An 18,723-nucleotide genomic window follows, 5' to 3' on the forward strand; every position below is an offset into this window, starting at 1 on the left:
TTGTATACTGTATTTTTTATTATGAACCAATAAAAATCTTGAAACGTAAAACGGAACACCTATTTATTTGTTTACATTGCTCGCCATCAGTGACTAAATCAAGGTATATAATTAGTGTACAGTACATAGAAAGTTAGACATTTCTGCCCACATCTATCACCGACAAACATTGTTAAAACATTTGTCATTGACAGGCCCCTCTTGATCATTGTACTCAAAATGACCAGAGTTAACTCAAGATCCATTCCTGAACATTATCAGTGGAGCGGAGATGGCAGTTCTATCAAACTGTGAATTCTAGAAGCCAAAACATTCCATGGGGTGTTGGCATCCCTTCCTGTGTCTTAAGATGAACATTTGTCTGCAGGGCTTCTCATGTTACAACCAGGTGCTCTCATCTTTTTTTGGTGGGTTTGAGGTTGTACCTACACACACACACACACACACACAGGTTAAGTCAGGGCAGTGGCCATCCAGACTTCCCACTTAAACACTCAGGCTTTTAACATTCCTGCTAGATCAATCCTGGATGCATTTTGGACAAATATTAAAAATAGCCCAAATTAAGCCAGCTCTGTAAACCTCTGGCCGGGTTTGAATAACTCAAACCAAACATCCTCCCAATAAACTAAGTCTGGGAGACGGGTTCGGGCCAGAACCAAAAACATAAAACCGTGGCTTGTTTTCTTAGGAGCCGGCGCTGTCCTCTGGCCATGCATGACTGAGTGGGCATCATGACTCAATGATCAAACAGCACAGTCTCGCTCCAGGCAGGCACGCACACACCCTTTCTGCTTAGCCAGGGAAAATGCAGCAGCCCTAGCGTGTGCATACATCACCAGCACCCAGACAACCAGGTGTGACGCAGGAATCACTGGGCGCTGATTGGTCAGTGACAACAAGCACAAACCGTCCCAAACGAAGATCCACCCACTCACATCAGGAATGTTTCTCTCTGTTCTGTGGGTCTTGGTCTAAACTGTCTTTTTCAGATGACTATTTGACAGGCGATTCCAAAAATGGTGTTGATGTGTATTGTACGTATGCAGGGGACCAGCTAATTTCTCCTTGGGAGAATACAGCTCTATCTAATGTGAATCATCGTTTAGCTGGGATCAAAACCTGAGATCAGCCATGTTGGTTGGACTACAGCTACAACCAAGGCTATGTTGCTGGGCAGTCAATGTTGTCTTGTGTTTCTGAATGGGGGTTAAGGGAATGAATAGATGAATGAGTGTGGAGTAGTGAAGAGCTCAGCAGACAGCCAGTCATCGTGTGGGCAGGCAGCTGTGTGTGCGTCAGCCTGTAGGGCGCTGTTGTCTTGTGTCTGGTAGTGACGTCCTTGAACACGGAGCAATGCCCCCTGGGAATGTGATGTTTGTGTAAGCTGGGTGCTCCAACCCTTCTGCTCCACTGCAGACTGCAGACGGAGTGGCTGACTTTTTCTACCTTGGGGGCTGGAGGGTTCAACATAATCAACATCACTCCACATTCATCCATTCATTCCCAGCCTGGCTCCAAACATCTTCCAACCAATAGCCCGGGCTACAGCTTGGTTTACATTGTACTGTAGACTGTGGTGCTCTCCACCTGAAATAATGTGACCCAAATTGGTTTGGGTTGATTGTTTTGGTGTTTGCAGCCTGACAAGCTTTGTCCTCGTACCTGAAGAGGTCATCTCCCAAAGTCTCCTCTTTCTTGTTCTGACGCTCATCCTGAAACACACAGACACAGGGCTTTGACTCACAGACCCACAAACCTCCATCTCCTCTCTACCCAGCCTCAACCCCCTCCATCTCCTCTCTACCCAGCCTCAACCCCCTCCATCTCCTCTCTACCCAGCCTCAACCCCCTCCATCTCCTCTCTGCCCAGCCTCAACCCCCTCCATCTCCTCTCTACCCAGCCTCAACCCCCTCCATCTCCTCTCTACCCAGCCTCAACCCCTCCATCTCCTCTCTACCCAGCCTCAACCCCCTCCATCTCCTATCTACCCAGCCTCAACCCCTCCATCTCCTCTCTACCCAGCCTCAACCCCTCCATCTCCTCTCTACCCAGCCTCAACCCCCTCCATCTCCTATCTACCCAGCCTCAACCCCCTCCATCTCCTCTCTACCCAGCCTCAACCCCCCATCCCCTGATACTACCATTTCATGGTAAATAGCACGTACTTCTCTTCTAGGAGTGTTTGTGTGTCTCAGGGGTTGCTAAACAGACAGTAAGTATTGTAGTAAACAGCAGCTGAAGTAGGACTGTGTACCTCTGCTGCATCTCTCAGCCACTCCTCCAGCTCAGAGTTCTTGCCTCGGTTGTGGGCCAACAGGTCTGACCCTCCGATGATGTTGGGCAAACCCTGTGCACCGGGAACTGGGACCTGAAACACACACACACACACACACACACACACACACACACACACACACACACACACACACACACACACACACACACACACACGCACACACGCACACACACACACACAGAAACATTAACCTAACAGAGTCCCATGACCCTGTCTTGTAGTGAGGTGCATTCTGGGGTCTACCTTGCGGAAGCGTTTAAAGTCTCCATGGGGCGTGGTTTAGGTCTTGCCGGTGTTGCCACGGTGAGGGATTTGAACTCCACCACTATAAGTCTGCTGGGGAGATTCTCACTTCCTAAACCCAACATCACAACACACAGACCAGTTACTGACAGACCTAACTCTTCCCCACTGGCCCCTACTCCAGACCTAACTCTTCCTCACTGGCCCCTACTCCAGACCTAACTCTTCCCCACTGGCCCCTACTCCAGACCAGTTACTGATAGACCTAACTCTTCCCCACTGGCCACTACTCCAGACCTAACTCTTCCCCACTGGCCCCTACTCCAGACAGATACAGACAGGACTTACTGAGGCTTCCTGTTTGACAGGTTTGGCATCAGTCTCTGGCTCTTCCAGATGACCAGGGGTCACACCATTAACTGGTTTTGACTTGGGGGGGGGGCAGAAGATGGAGGATAGTTCATAATAATAGTCACGTCATAGAAACCAGGGCTGAGGAATGCAGTCAATTCAGGATGTAAACTGAAATTACAATTCAGTGATTTTAAAAATGGCAGATATTTTCAATGAAACAGAAGTAGAAGCTATCAATTTTTATATTTTAAATTAAAATCTCTTCCTGAATCGAGTGGCTTCAATTGGAATTGATCCCAGCCTTGATAGAAACACATGATAACAAACACGCAATGACAGCTCCTCTCACCTCAGTGAAAGACACCTCTTCGTCTTTGACCTCAGCTACAGGCTCCGCTCGCTGTCGTCTGCTGGCTGACGATCGCTCTTCTGAATCCAAGCCTGACCTATGATTGGCTGCGATTGGTTCCACTGGATAAACCCGCTGTTTCTTATTGGCAGAGGTAAATTCCACTGTCTCTAGGAGCTGTTTTCTATTGGTTGAGCTCTTGTCTGTCAGTTGAGACATCTGGCCTTGATTGGTTGAACTCTGTTCCGTCAGCTTCAACCGCTGGCCTTGACTGGCTGACATGGGCTCATCCGATTCGTCCATGTCCTCAGACATGATGGACTCCAGTTCGTCCATCTCTATCTCTAAAGCCCCACACCCTTTAGTCTCCTCCATCTCCTTCCTCTTCCTGGATTGGAGCCCCTGCTGGGCAGGGTTGGAGAACCCCTCTGACAGAGCCTCAGTCTGACCTGGAAACAGATGTGCACCTGAGCTGTGTTGGCCCTGGGACCTGCCTGTGGGGGGGAGGGTGGGGTTGGAGGTCTCCGAGTGCTGTGGTACTGTCCTCTTCGTATTCTCCATGTCTTCTTCCCTCCTGGAGAACTTGGCCTCTGATTGGACAGTAGGGGATTCCTCGCCTTCCCTAGGTCTGAGACAGAAAACATTGGTGTCTGTATATAATATCACCATTAACTCAAGACTGATAAGCCACTGTGTGGAATTGTATGGATATCTCCAGAGAGCTGCACTTGCCTTTTCTTGCCAACAGGCTGGAAGAAATTAGTGAGGGCAGACTGTTTCTGGGGGGAACATTTCTGCGAGACCTGTTGTTTCTGGGAGGAGCACTTCTGTGGGGACATCGTCTGCACTCCTCCGTTGGTCCGAGGGGCTGTGGCCAGGAATCTGGTGATAGCATCACCTTTCCCTCCACCTAATATCATGATAATACAATGTAATTTAGCAGACCCGTGTTTTCAGTTTATATGGCCCACGCCAGAACTTTCCTACTGTAACTCTGACACCCACTCTGTCATTAGAAACTATTCTACCTGGATGTTGTAGCTCTCCCTTTTTTCTGTCCGAGCCGCCACCACCAGTGCTGTCTGAGGCACTGAATGATGACATCATAGTCTCTGCCACTGTGCAGGTCCCGGCCAGCTCTCGGCCTGAGGGTTTGGGTCGGTTAAGATGAGAGGTGGTCCGGCTCTGGTCCCTCTCAGGGGTCTCTCCAACTGCGCTCACCCCAGCCACGTCCACCCTACTCAGGGATAAGAAAACACAGATCAGCCTGATGCACTCAAATAGAACAGTGAGTTTGGAGCTCAGGCTGTGTGTGTGTGTGTGCGCGTCTTACCCACTGATGCCCTGTGACGGCTCTGTGTTTACAGCATAGGCTGTGATGTTCTGAGATGCCGCTGGCATTACCGTCTCGTCCACTGGTGCATTCTGGGATAGCGTGGCGCCAGGGATGGTGGGCTTCATTCTCATGGATTCTGACCAGGGGAAAAACACATTAACAACGATACAAGTGTTGACTCCACTATATAAGTCCATATCATTATAAAATCAGGAACTTAAAATAAACTGAGACTATGATTCACTGTATGAGAGCCCCACCCACCTGAGTCAGCCTTCTGATTGGAGGGATTGCAGTACTTGTCACAGCTGACATAGATGGCAGCCAATCCGATCTCAGACTCTGTGATGAATCGAAGACCTTTCCTGGAGAGCGTGAGAGATGGTAAATATAGACTGTGCTGACACAACCAGTTAGTCTCATTTCAGAGCTGCAAAGAAGAAGTGTAACACCATAACAGTGAATTGAAATAGGAAAAGCCTCAAGTCTCAAAACCTTTGGGAATGTCTCAATTGTTTGTGTAGTTCAACCCCCCCCCCCTCAATTTTTTAGGTATGGAACACATTCAAACTGCACTCTGTCTTTATGATACTGCAATGTGTGTACCTCTGTAGAATCCTCCCCACAGAGTCTGCCCACTTCTTAGTGGAATGGGGCAGTAGTTCTTGGGATTTTCCCGTTGCCATGCCGATCACACAGCTCAATGGTGATTCCAGGAGTGACACAGGGACAGACCCCTCCTCCAAGAGCTGGCTCCTCCCACCTCAACAACTCATTGCCAAACTCAGATGCTTTTGCTGGAGAGGAGTGAGTGAGAGAGATTTATTATTATTATTGTGATTATTATTTCAAATAGGAGCTGTACGGGTAGTAGGGGTGACGGTAATGATAGTAGTTTAATGATGGTAGGGATAGTGGTGGCGGTAGTAGTAATGATGATGGTAGTTGTGATGTAATGGTGATGATGACCGTTATAAATTAGTTATAGTAGGTAGTCGGTAGAGATATTAGAGGTAGAAGTGCTACTAGTGGTAATGGTAGTAGTAGGGATATTAGAAGTAGAAGTGCTACTAGTGGTAATGGTAGTAGTAGGGATATTAGAAGTAGAAGTGCTACTAGTGGTAATGGTAGCAGTAGAGATAAAGGTAGAAGTGCTACTAGTGGTAATGGTAGTAGTAGGGATATTAGAGGTAGAAGTGCTACTAGTAGTAATGGTAGTAGTATAGATATTGGAGGTAGAAGTGCTACTAGTAGTAATGGTGGTAGTAGGGATATTAGAGGCAGAAGTGCTCCTAGTGGTAATGGTAGCAGTAAGGATATTAGAGGTAAATCAAATAAAATTTTATTTGTCACATACACATGGTTAGCAGATGTTAATGCGAGTGTAGCGAAATGCTTGTGCTTCTAGTTCCGACAATGCAGTAATAACCAACAAGTAATCTAGCTAACAATTCCAAAACTACTACCTTATAGACACAAGTGTAAGGGGATAAAGAATATGTACATAAAGATATATGAATGAGTGATGGTACAGAGCGGCATAGGCAAGATACAGTAGATGGTATTGAGTGCAGTATATACATATGAGATGAGTATGTAAACAAAGTGGCATAGTTAAAGTGGCTAGTGATGCATGTATTACATAAAGATGCAGTAGATGATATAGAGTACAGTATATACGTATACATATGAGATGGATAATGTAGGGTATGTAAACATTATATTAGGTAGCATTGTTTAAAGTGGCTAGTGATATATTTTACATCATTTCCCATCAATTCCCATTATTAAAGTGGCTGGAGTTGAGTCAGTGTGTTGGCAGCAGCCACTCAATGTTAGTGGTGGCTGTTTAACAGTCTGATGGCCTGAGATAGAAGCTGTTTTTCAGTCTCTCGGTCCCAGCTTTGATGCACCTGTACTGACCTCGCCTTCTGGATGATAGCGGGGTGAACAGGTAGAAGTGCTACTAGTGGTAATGGTAGTAGTATAGATATTAGAGGTAGAAGTGCTACTAGTAGTAATGGTGGTAGTAGTAGAGATATTAGAGGTAGAAGTGCTACTAGTGGTAATGGTAGTAGTAGGGATATTAGAGGCAGACGTGCTCCTAGTGGTAATGGTAGTAGTAGGTATATTAGAGGTAGAAGTGCTACTAGTAGTAATGATGGTAGTAGTACAGTCACCTCTCATGGCAGACCTTGTGGATCTGCTGCCATATGTTTGGGTTTTCTGTGTAACAAAATTACAGAGTGGAGGGGAAGCCAGGCCATTTAGGATCTTGAATACAAAACATGCATTGCGTGTATTGCACAAGATTTTCCCAACTCAGGAGCTCATGCTTTCTGAGGATGTAACAGTGATGATGGCTATTTGGCTTCCTATCTAGCACTTTGAGAGCCTGTTTGTAGACAGACTGAATGGGTTTTAATGTTGTACAGCAAGCTTGTGCCCAACTAGTCAAGCAGTATGCTAAGTGGGGGAGTATCATAGATTTGAAGTACAGTTTTGCTACCTCTGTAGTCAATTTTTTTTGTAAAAATCGGAAATCCTAAAATTAATTAGGTTGAATTTGGTTATTTGAATGACCTTTTTCACCTGCGTTTTAAAAGAGAGGTTGGAATGATGCCACACTGACACACTGAGTACTGCCTTCAAGGTAGAATTTCAGCCATCTCAAGGCATCGGGGGAAAAGTTGAACTTGGACAATTTTGTGATGAGAACCTCATGGTTAACAGTATCAAAAGCCTTCCTTAGGTCCAGAAACACAGCCCCAACAACGCCCCCTTTGTCCATCTTGGACTTCACATTTTCCAGAAGAAAGCAGTTGGCCGTTTCTGTGGAGTGTTTTGCTCTGAAGCCAAACTGCATGGAGTGTTTTGCTCTGAAGCCAAACTGCATGGAGCGTAATGTGAAGGGACTGTTGTTGAGGTGGGCAATCAGTTGCTCTGCTACACACTTTTCAACAACCTTCGACACCACAGGTAGTATACTAATGGGCCTGTAGTTACTCAAGTCAGCAGGGTCACCCGATTTAAAGATGGCCGTTATTATGGCCGACTTCCATACCCTTGGAAACACCCCCTGACCAATAGATGTGTTGGTGACCTTAGTAATGGGGCCAATGAGTGACTCTCTGTAGTTTTTAAGAAAGGTAGAGTCCAGCCCAAACACATCTTTTGCTTTAGAGTTCTTTAGTGTGCTAATTACCCTGTTCACCTCTGACTCAGAAACCTCCCTTATGACGAAGACGAGTTGAGCGTCATTCACTAACACTGAGACGAAGAAACCAGTGGAGGGGTTCTGTGTCAGTACCCTGACAGAGTCAATAAAGTAGGAATTGAAGGCTATTGCTATTTTGACTGCACCCTGTGTTATATTGTTATTCACCATGATTTCTAGTCTTTTTGCAGTGTTACTATGGTCTTTCCCTGTTAACATTTTTCGATTCTGCTGCTTCCTGTGCTTGGCCCTCCTATGTTGAACATAATAAACCGCTCTCTATCCACCGGATGTGTACCAAACTCACTAATAGTGGCAGTAATAAAGCCTCTCTTGAAAAAGCCAAACCTTGACCCAGAAAATATAAAAAACTAAAATGGGCCTATATCGAATCTTCCATTCCCCTCAAAAATCTTAGAAAAAGCTGTTGCGCAGCAACTCACTGCCTTCCTGAAGACAAACAATGTATACAAAATGCTTCAGTCTGGTTTTAGACCCCATCATAGCACTGAGTCTGCACTTGTGAAGGTGGTAAATGACCTTTTAATGGCGTCAGACCGAGGCTCTGCATCTGTCCTCGTGCTCCTAGACCTTAATGCTGCTTTTGATACCATCGATCACCACATTCTTTTGGAGAGATTGGAAACCCAAATTGGTCTACATGGGCAATTTCTGGCCTGGTTTAGATCTTATCTGTTGGAAAGATATCAGTTTGTCTCTGTGAATGGTTTGTCTTCTAACAAATCAACCGTAAATTTCAGTGTTCCTCAAGGTTCCGTTTTAGGACCACTATTGTTTTCACTATATATTTTACCTCTTGGGGATGTCATTCGAAAACATAATGTTAACTTTCACTGCTATGCGGATGACACACAGCTGCACATTTCAATGAAACATGGTGAAGCCCCAAAATTGCCCTCGCTAGAAGCCTGTGTTTCAGACATAAGGAAGTGGATGGCTGCAAACTGTCTACTTTAAAACTCGGACAAAACAGAGATGCTTGTTCTAGGTCCCAAGAAACAAAGAGATCTTCTGTTGAATCTGACAATTAATCTTAATGGTGTCACGACTCCGACCGAAGGACACTCCCCTTCCCGTTCAGGTGGCGCTCGGCGGTCGTCATCGCCGGCCTACTAGCTGCTACTGATTATTTCCTCCCCCTCCTTATGTGTTGATTGTGTGCACCTGTTTTGAGTTAGGTAGTAGGCTTTATTAGTCAGCCGGCCCGCAGGGTTCCTTGTGCGGGATTAATTATTGTGATCGTCTGTTTGGTGTACTTATGTGCACGTCTATTTGGGTTTTGTGTTTTCCCATTTTGTGGGTTTTCCCTGGACGGTTTAAGTCCCCCTGTTTGGGGCATTTGTTTGTTCAGTACGCCCTGTGTTTTTGTGAGGGTTGGCTTATGTTCAGCGTTTGTGTCAGTGCATTAAAATAGCACTCCCCTGAACTCTCTGCTTCCTGCGCCTGACTCCTCACCCACTACACTCAGACCGTTACAAATGGTTGTACAGTCGTCTCAAATAAAACTGTGAAGGACCTCGGCGTTACTCTGGACCCTGATCTTTCTTTTGACGAACATATCAAGACTGTTTCAAGGACAGATTTTTATGTAACATTGCAAAAATCACTCTTTCTGGCCAAAAATTGTGCAGAAAAATTAATCCATGCTTTGTTACTTCTAGGTTAGACTACTGCAATGCTCTACTTTCCGGCTACCCGGATAAAGCACTAAATAAACTTAAATTAGTGCTAAATACGGCTGCTAGAATCCTGACTAGAACCACATTTTTTTATCATATTACTCCAGTGCTAGCCTCCCTACACTGGCTTCCTGTTAAGGCAAGGGCTGATTTCAAGGTTTTACTGCTAACCTACAAAGCATTCAATGGGCTTGCTCCTACCCATCTTTCCGATTTGGTCCTGCCGTACATACCTACACGTACGCTACGGTCACAAGACGCAGGCCTCCTAATTGTCCCTAGAATTTCTAAGCAAACAGCTGAAGGCAGGGCTTTCTCCTATAGAGCTCAATTTTTATGGAATGGTCTGCCTAGCCATGTGAGAGACGCAGACTCGGTCCCAATCTTTAAGTCTTTACTGAAGACTAATCTCTTCAGTGGGTCATATGATTGAGTGTAGTCTGGCCCAGGAGTGTGAAGGTGAACGGAAAGGCTGTGGAGCAACGAACCGCCCTTGCTGTCTCTGCCTGGCCGGTTCTCCTCTCTCCACTGGGATTCTCTGCCTCTAACCCTATTACAGAGGCTTAGTCACTGGCTTACTGGTGCTCTTCCATGTCGTCCCTAAGAGGGGTGCGTCACTTGAGTGGGTTGAGTCACTGACGTGATCTTCCTGTCTGGGTTGGTGCCCCCCCTTGGGTTGTGCCGTGTCGGAGATCTTTGTGGGCTGTACTCGGCCTTTTCTCAGGATGGTAAGTTGGTGGTTGAAGACATCCCTCTTGAAGACATCCCTCCACGATCAGTGGACAAGGCCATACACTGCTTTCCACTCTGGTGAGTATTGCTGGCTCGGTGATGTTAGGCCCAGGATTGAGTTGCACATCCCCGAAGAGCAGGAGGGTAGTGAACAAGTAGTTTAACCGTTTCCGATAAATGTTGGACTTGTGTTTGTTACGCCTAAGTGGTTCAGGGGAATAGGGAGCGAGGTAGACTTGGCTTTTATTCAGAACATTGTGGTATGCTGTGTGCTGTTCGCTCCCGTGGAACGGTGAACCAATGTGTTTGGTGTTGATGTTCTCAAGCAGTCATCCCAGCAAGGACGCACTGAGATTTCAGTAGAGCAGCTACATAACTGACAATCATGGCAATATACTGGAGATAAAACACATAATAGCGCTTTAAATCTTTGCATGAGATACTTAGCTGGGGTCGGCGTACACCTGATGTTTTAGATAAAATAACAGCATCTGTAGGAGAAGCGGCACCTGCCGCACCACCCTGCCTTCCGTCTGCCATTGTTTGTTTGGGGTCAAAACAAAACAACAGGCCAGTACCTGTTTTTTTACGGGCTCCTAACCAACTGTGCTATTTTTTATTAATTTTTTGCATTGTTTGTAACTCATTTTGTACATAATGTTGCTGCTACCATCTCTTATGACTGAAAAGAGCTTCTGGACATCAGAACAGCGATTACTCACCTCGACCTGGATGAAGATTTTTTCTTTAATGAGTCTGACGCTAAGAATATACTGCTTTGCCCAAATCCCTGTCATCAACGTGAAGAAAAGACGGAAGAAAAGGGGGGGCTGCGGGGTGCCATGTAAGAATTTGTCGAGGTGGTAAACCACCAATACCCTCTGTATTATTGGCCAATGTGAAATCATTGGAAAACAAACTGGACAATCTACGATTAGGACTATCCTACCAACAGGACATTAAAAACTGTAATATCCTATGTTTCACCGAGACATGGCTGAACGACGACACGGATAACATAGAGCTGCCTGGCTTCTCCGTGCATCGGCAGGACAGAGCAGCTACGTCTGGTAAGACGAGGGGTGGGGATGCTCCTTGGGATGTTTAAAGCTTGGGAAATCTTTTTGTATCCAAATCCGGCTTTAAACTTCTTCACAACAGTATCTCGGACCTGCCTGGTGTGTTCCTTGTTCTTCATGATGCTCTCTGCGCTTTTAACGGACCTCTGAGACTATCACAGTGCAGGTGCATTTATACGGAGACTTGATTACACACAGGTGGATTGTATTTATCATCATTAGTCATTTAGGTCAACATTGGATCATTCAGAGATCCTCACTGAACTTCTGGAGAGAGTTTGCTGCACTGAAAGTAAAGGGGCTGAATAATTTTGCACACCCAATTTTTCAGTTTTTGATTTGTTAAAAAAGTTTGAAATATCCAATAAATGTCGTTCCACTTCATGATTGTGTCCCACTTGTTGTTGATTCTTCACAAAAAAATACAGTTTTATATCTTTATGTTTGAAGCCTGAAATGTGGCAAAGTTCAAGGGGGCTGAATACTTTCGCAAGGCACTGTAAATGCCTTTTATGCTCACTTCGAGGCCAGCAACACTGAAGCATGCATGAGTCCACCAGCTGTTCCGGACGACTGTGTGATCACGCTCTCCATAGCCGATATGAGCAACACCTTTAAACAGGTCAACATTCACAAAGCCGCGGGGCCAGACAGATTACCAGGACTTGTACTCAAAGCATGCGCGGACCAACTGGCAAGTGACTTCACTGACATTTTCAACCTCTCACTGACCGAGTCTGTAATACCTACATGTTTCAAGTGGAACACCATAGTACCTGTGCCCAAGAAAGCGCAGGTAATCTGCCTAAATGATTACCACCCTGTAGCATTCATGTTGGTAGCCATGAAGTGCTTTGAAAGGCTGGTCATGGCTCACATCAACACCATCATGCCGGAAACCCTAGGCCCACTCCAATTCGCATACCACCATAACAGATCCACAGACGACGCAATCTCAATCGCACTCCACACTGCCCTTTCACACCTGGACAAAAGGAACACCTATGTGAAAATGCTGTTCATTGACTAAATGAACAGCTCAGCGTTCAACACCATAGTGCCCACAAAGCTCATCACTAAGCTAAGGACCCTGGGACTAAACAACCTCCCTCTGCATCCGGACTTCCTGACAGGCTGCCCTCCGGTTGTAAGGGTATGCAACAACACATCTACTATGCAGGAAACAACACTCTCTGCTACCACACGGCATGCAGTACCGGAGCGCCAAGTCTAGGGCATAAAGGCTCCTTAACAGCTTCTACCCACCCCCAAGCCATAAGATGGCTGAACAATTCATCAAATGGCCACCCAAACTATTTACATTGATCCCCACCCCTTTGTTTTCACACTGCTGCTAGTCGCTGTTTATTATCTATGCATAGTCACTTTACAAATGACCCTGACTAACCTGCACCTTGATTCGGTAACTCGTTATTGTTATGTAATTTTCTTTTGTTACTTTTTTTCTCCCATAATTTTTCCTCTCATTAGTTTATTGAGTAAATATTTTCTTAACTCTATTTCTTGAACTGCATTGTTGGTTAAGGGCTTGTAAGTAAGCATTTCACGGTAAGGTCTACACCTGTTGTATTCAGCGCATGTGACGTTGAAATGTTGATTTGTTTGCAGTGTGAGCGAGAGGCAGGCCAGTACCTGTTTGGTGTGTGAGCGAGAGGCAGGCCAGTACCTGTTTGGTGTGTGAGCGAGAGGCAGGCCAGTACCTGTTTGCAGTGTGAGCGAGAGGCAGGCCAGTACCTGTTTGCAGTGTGAGCGAGAGAGGCAGGCCAGTACCTGTTTGCAGTGTGAGCGAGAGGCAGGCCAGTACCTGTTTGGCATTGAGGAAGAGGAAGGTCTTGCCAGTGAAAAGTTCTTTACGTTCTGGCCTCTCTGTCAGGTCCACCTCATCCTTATTCAGACTGGGCTCGTCTATCTCTGGGAAGAAACTATTAACACACAAACAGTCCTTTAATAACATTGAAGGGATAGTGAGCGATTTGGGCAATTAAAAAAAAACAATTTAATCAATTTCAGAATAAGGCTGTAACATAACAAAATGTGGAAATGCACTGTAGGTCTATAAAATGAGGCCTGGGTGAAGTGGCAGCTATTGTGTGGTTTGTGGAGGTGAGCAGCAGCCTTGTGTGTGGTGTCTCTTAATACCTCTCAGCTTTTGGAGGTGGTTGTTTCTGTTGCAGGGCTTTGGTGAGCTCAATGAAAAACTCCTGCTTGACTATGGGCCGACAGCACAGCAACGCACAGATAGTCTGCATGGGGAGAGAGCACATTCTGTATGTACAGATGAATTCACACACACACACACACACACACACACACACACACAGCTTGTGGTCATGTGCTGACCTTAATGGTGACTTTAACAGTGGGCATGACCAGGTGAGTGCAGTCCTGTGTCCAGGTGTTGGTCAGCCGGCCACCCAGAAGCTGCAGGGTCTGAGACAGAGAGACCTTCCCTTCATTATCAACACAGGACGAGCACACTACCACAGTTACCTGCTGCACACTGGAGAGAGAGAGACATTTCAAAATATAAATTTCTAATTTGTTTCCATCAAAATTCTTATCATTGCGTAAATGTGGGTGCACACCTGAATTTGCTGTGAAAGACCCCAAATGTCACTCTGTCCCCTGCCGTCAGGCTGCGAGGGGTGTCCCCTGACAGACGCTCCTCGTTAACAAACGTGCCATACTTAGAACTGTCCTTCAGGGTCAGGGCCTGGCACACAACACAACAACAGTCTGTTGGTTACATCTACTTTATGAAAAACTGTCTTAACCAAACAATACAAGACGTGGATTTTGATATCCCTAAAAACAAGTGTCTCCTTATGTAACACATACACAACAATAGGCAAAAAACCCAGCTCTGTCTACAAGACAAGATTCATGCTGGCTAGTTAGGATGGTGAACAGTACGAGAGCACCTTCTACTGCAAGGGAGACATGACAGCATTTGATGGACTAGGGACAGAATGTAGGCCTGCTCACATTCTGCCTATATATTTTTCAGTGAAGTATTTAGGAGTTGTAGGGTAGTGCTCTGGTTAAGCGGGTGTGTTGGGTTTGTGTGTGTGATTAAAAATACAGTTATTACTAATAAAGAATATCCCCCGTCTCTCTCACCTGATCTCTAGCGGTGAGGTGAGCATGAGCCCAGCTGATGGACTGGTCATTGGGCAGGATGACCTCACAGTTCTTACGCCCCACCACATACTCCTTCTCTGGCAGGAGGTAGTGGGTGACACCTGGGACAGGATATGTCATGAGATTGAATCATAACTTTTCTTATGTTCTTATTCAAAACAACTGGAGGATGATTATATGTTATGCGTTAGATAGAAGATTACCAACTGCAACAGTGTAAGACTGCACGTTAGCTTGCTAGCCAGATGTAACTTGGATGAATTGTGTCATAGCAATAATACTAGCTAGTTAGATGGCTAGCTATACAAACCATTTTTAGTAGTTACTGTAACAGGTTTGATTCTCATCTTCTAAGCGCGTATTCTGATACTCCAAAATACACTGAGAAACATAGCTAGCTAACATGTAGAACGAGCTGTCAAATGTAGCTAGCTAATGTTGTTAGCTGGTGGGTTGGTCACCCGCTATGGCTAAGATAGCTAACGTTACTGTAGCTAACTAGAGCTGGGCAAAACAAAAGTTACCCCCGAATTCTAAAGGGTTCAGTGTCCACATGTTATAATACACCACGAGCTATGGAACGAACATCCGAACATGTGCTCTTCTCTGTCAATAACTAGCTAGGTATACATCTACAAATAGTAAAATATCTAATGCGAGTTGCGTACAGTCAGCGTGAAAGTCTACATCAACTTCCATTCAAAATAAGAGTCCCAACTGTGGGCATTGACATGGTGCTGCTACTTATCAACTGAATCCAGTATAATTTTGTAATATGTAGTCCCCCATACAGTGATGCCTGCCAATGGTTCGTGAGAATCTGTGCACAAAACAGAAAAGCCAATGTCTGACTGTGCTTTAAATGTGATTTATGTAGTGACTATATCAGTGGGGTGTATTCATGGATGCCAAGGGAAGCAAGGCTTCCCCCAAAAATGTAAAGAAAAAAACACAATTATTTATCTTTCTATCACACCAAAGCATCCGAGCAAGAGAAACAGCGCCCATCTGTCTCTGTATGTGTAGGCCATCTAACTGATGTTGTCTGATCGAAAATAGTATGTCATCATTGTCGCAGGTATGGCCTCCCTTGATTAAAAAAAAAAGTATACAATAATAGCCTATGTTGAGCTAACTGAGTGAGCTCAACTGTGAATGGTGTCAAGGGAAGCCAGTTTGGATTTGGCTTCACTCTAATCATATCACATGGAGAACAATACCTAATTGGTCTTGTCTACACTTGACACATGTCACTTCCGCTATCAGACTACGAAGCTCGCATTGTACGGATTTCCCCTCAGTCTTGATGAAATCAGGCTACTGAAAGTGCATACAGTGGGGGACTTCAGCACTCAGCATTCCTCCCACAAGTTTCCAGAAAACTTGAGTTTTGGGACAGAGGCACCTTTTCATTATAACGTTGGAGGAAATACATTCCTAGTGTACGGGGAACGTGTTTGCTGGCCTCAAATGCTAGCCAGCTAGTTAATATTAAGAAAATACATTTTTGGGGGGCTAGAGTTATGCTAACTCATTTGCAATCCCCTTAGTGTTGCTTGCTATCGTGCTTGCTAGCTACAGAGGTTAGCTGGCTACTTAGCTACAATATTTAGCTACTGCCATCAGTTGTTGTTGTGTTAGGATGCGTTCGTAAATTCACTCTGGCTATCTACTCCGATTTCAGTTCCCTCTCATCTGAGTCTGTCAGAGCACAGAATAATTGATGAATTTACCAATCCGCAACACCTGTTGAATATGACCGGTGTCAGTAAAGGTAGGCAATTTTTTAAAACTCAATTGTTGCCAGTGTTGATGAATCGATACAGGAGACCAAGTTGAAACACTGGACAGGGTGGATCAGGTATAGTAAAGGCAGTTTATTTTAACAAATCAAATCAAATCAAATTTTATTTGTCACATACACATGGTTAGCAGATGTTAATGCGAGTGTAGCGAAATGCTTGTGCTTCTAGTTCCGACAATGCAGTAATAACGAACAAGTAATCTAACTAACAATTCCAAAAAAACTACTGTCTTATACACAGTGTAAGGGGATAAAGAATATGTACATAAGGATATATGAATGAGTGATGGTACAGAGCAGCATAGGCAAGATACAGTAGATGATATCGAGTACAGTATATACATATGAGATGAGTATGTAAACCAAGTGGCGTAGTTAAAGTGGCTAGTGATACATGTATTACATAAGGATGCAGTCGATGATATAGAATACAGTATCTACGTATGCATATGAGATGAATAATGTAGGGTAAGTAACATTATATAAGGTAGCATTGTTTAAAGTGGCTAGTGATATATTTACATCATTTCCCATCAATTCCCATGATTAAAGTGGCTGGAGTAGAGTCAGTGTCATTGACAGTGTGTTGGCAGTAGCCACTCAATGTTAGTGGTGGCTGTTTAACAGTCTGATGGCCTTGAGATAGAAGCTGTTTTTCAGTCTCTCGGTCCCAGCTTTGATGCACCTGTACTGACCTCGCCTTCTGGATGACAGCGGGGTGAACAGGCAGTGGCTCGGGTGGTTGATGTCCTTGATGATCTTTATGGCCTTCCTGTAACATCAGGTGGTGTAGGTGTCCTGGAGGGCAGGTAGTTTGCCCCCGGTGATGCGTTGTGCAGACCTCACTACCCTCTGGAGAGCCTTACGGTTGAGGGCGGTGCAGTTGCCATACCAGGCGGTGATACAGCCCGCCAGGATGCTCTCGATTGTGCATCTGTAGACGTTTGTGAGTGCTTTTGGTGACAAGCCGAATTTCTTCAGCCTCCTGAGGTTGAAGAGGCGCTGCTGCGCCTTCCTCACGATGCTGTCTGTGTGAGTGGACCAATTCAGTTTGTCTGTGTTGTGTATGCCGAGGAACTTAAAACTTGCTACCCTCTCCACTACTGTTCCATCGATGTGGATGGGGGTGTTCCCTCTGCTGTTTCCTGAAGTCCACAATCATCTCCTTAGTTTTGTTGACGTTGAGTGTGAGGTTATTTTCCTGACACCACACTCCGAGGGCCCTCACCTCCTCCCTGTAGGCCGTCTCGTCGTTATTGGTAATCAAGCCTACCACTGTTGTGTCGTCCGCAAACTTGATGATTGAGTTGGAGGCGTGCATGGCCACGCAGTCGTGGGTGAACAGGGAGTACAGGAGAGGGCTCAGAACGCACCCTTGTGGGGCCCCAGTGTTGAGGATCAGCGGGGAGGAGATGTTGTTGCCTACCCTCACCACCTGGGGGCGGCCCGTCAGGAAGTCCAGTACCCAGTTGCACAGGGCGGGGTCGAGACCCAGGGTCTCGAGCTTGATGACGAGCTTGGAGGGTACTATGGTGTTGAATGCCGAGCTGTAGTCGATGAACAGCATTCTCACATAGGTATTCCTCTTGTCCAGATGGGTTAGGGCAGTGTGCAGTGTGGTTGAGATTGCATCGTCTGTGGACCTATTTGGGCGGTAAGCAAATTGGAGTGGGTCAAGGGTGTCAGGTAGGGTGGAGGTGATATGGTCCTTGACTAGTCTCTCAAAGCACTTCATGATGACAGATGTGAGTGCTACGGGGCGGTAGTCGTTTAGCTCAGTTACCTTAGCTTTCTTGGGAACAGGAACAATGGTGGCCCTCTTGAAGCATGTGGGAACAGCAGACTGGTATAGGGATTGATTGAATATGTCCGTAAACACACCGGCCAGCTGGTCTGCGCATGCTCTGAGGGCGCGGCTGGGGATGCCGTCTGGGCCTGCAGCCTTGCGAGGGTTAACACGTCTAAATGTCTTACTCACTTCGGCTGCAGTGAAGGAGAGACCGCATGTTTTCGTTGCAGGCCGTGTCAGTGGCACTGTATTGTCCTCAAAGCGGGCAAAAAGTTATTTAGTCTGCCTGGGAGCAAGACATCCTGGTCCGTGACTGGGCTGGGTTTCTTCCTGTAGTCCGTGATTGACTGTAGACCCTGCCACATGCCTCTTGTGTCTGAGCCGTTGAATTGAGATTCTACTTTGTCTCTGTACTGGCGCTTAGCTTGTTTGATAGCCTTGCGGAGGGAATAGCTGCACTGTTTGTATTCAGTCATGTCACCAGACACCTTGCCCTGATTAAAAGCAGTGGTTCGCGCCTTCAGTTCCACACGAATGCTGCCATCAATCCACGGTTTCTGGTTAGGGAATGTTTTAATCGTTGCTATGGGAACGACATCTTCAACGCACGTTCTAATGAACTCGCACACCGAATCAGCGTATTCGTCAATGTTGTTGT

The 18,723-nt window shown here is 45.7% G+C and overlaps 1 protein-coding gene across 1 annotated transcript; it reads right to left on the bottom strand.

Annotated features, from left to right (window-relative positions):
- Positions 1–48: 48 nt before the first annotated feature.
- Positions 49–15,177, bottom strand: LOC112235342 (nibrin). Its single transcript, XM_042306370.1, is given in 18 exon segments — positions 49–425; positions 1,666–1,715; positions 2,259–2,372; positions 2,544–2,560; positions 2,563–2,735; positions 2,866–2,972; positions 3,247–3,874; positions 3,979–4,156; positions 4,275–4,483; positions 4,580–4,718; positions 4,847–4,947; positions 5,189–5,379; positions 13,136–13,253; positions 13,471–13,574; positions 13,672–13,831; positions 13,917–14,044; positions 14,452–14,573; positions 14,783–15,177. Coding segments are annotated over 18 exon segments (2,607 nt in total). The 5' UTR covers positions 14,820–15,177; the 3' UTR covers positions 49–394.
- Between the last annotated feature and the right edge of the window lie 3,546 nt (positions 15,178–18,723).

Source organism: Oncorhynchus tshawytscha, linkage group LG03 (assembly GCF_018296145.1).
Source record: "Oncorhynchus tshawytscha isolate Ot180627B linkage group LG03, Otsh_v2.0, whole genome shotgun sequence".
NCBI classification, from domain to species: domain Eukaryota; kingdom Metazoa; phylum Chordata; class Actinopteri; order Salmoniformes; family Salmonidae; genus Oncorhynchus; species Oncorhynchus tshawytscha.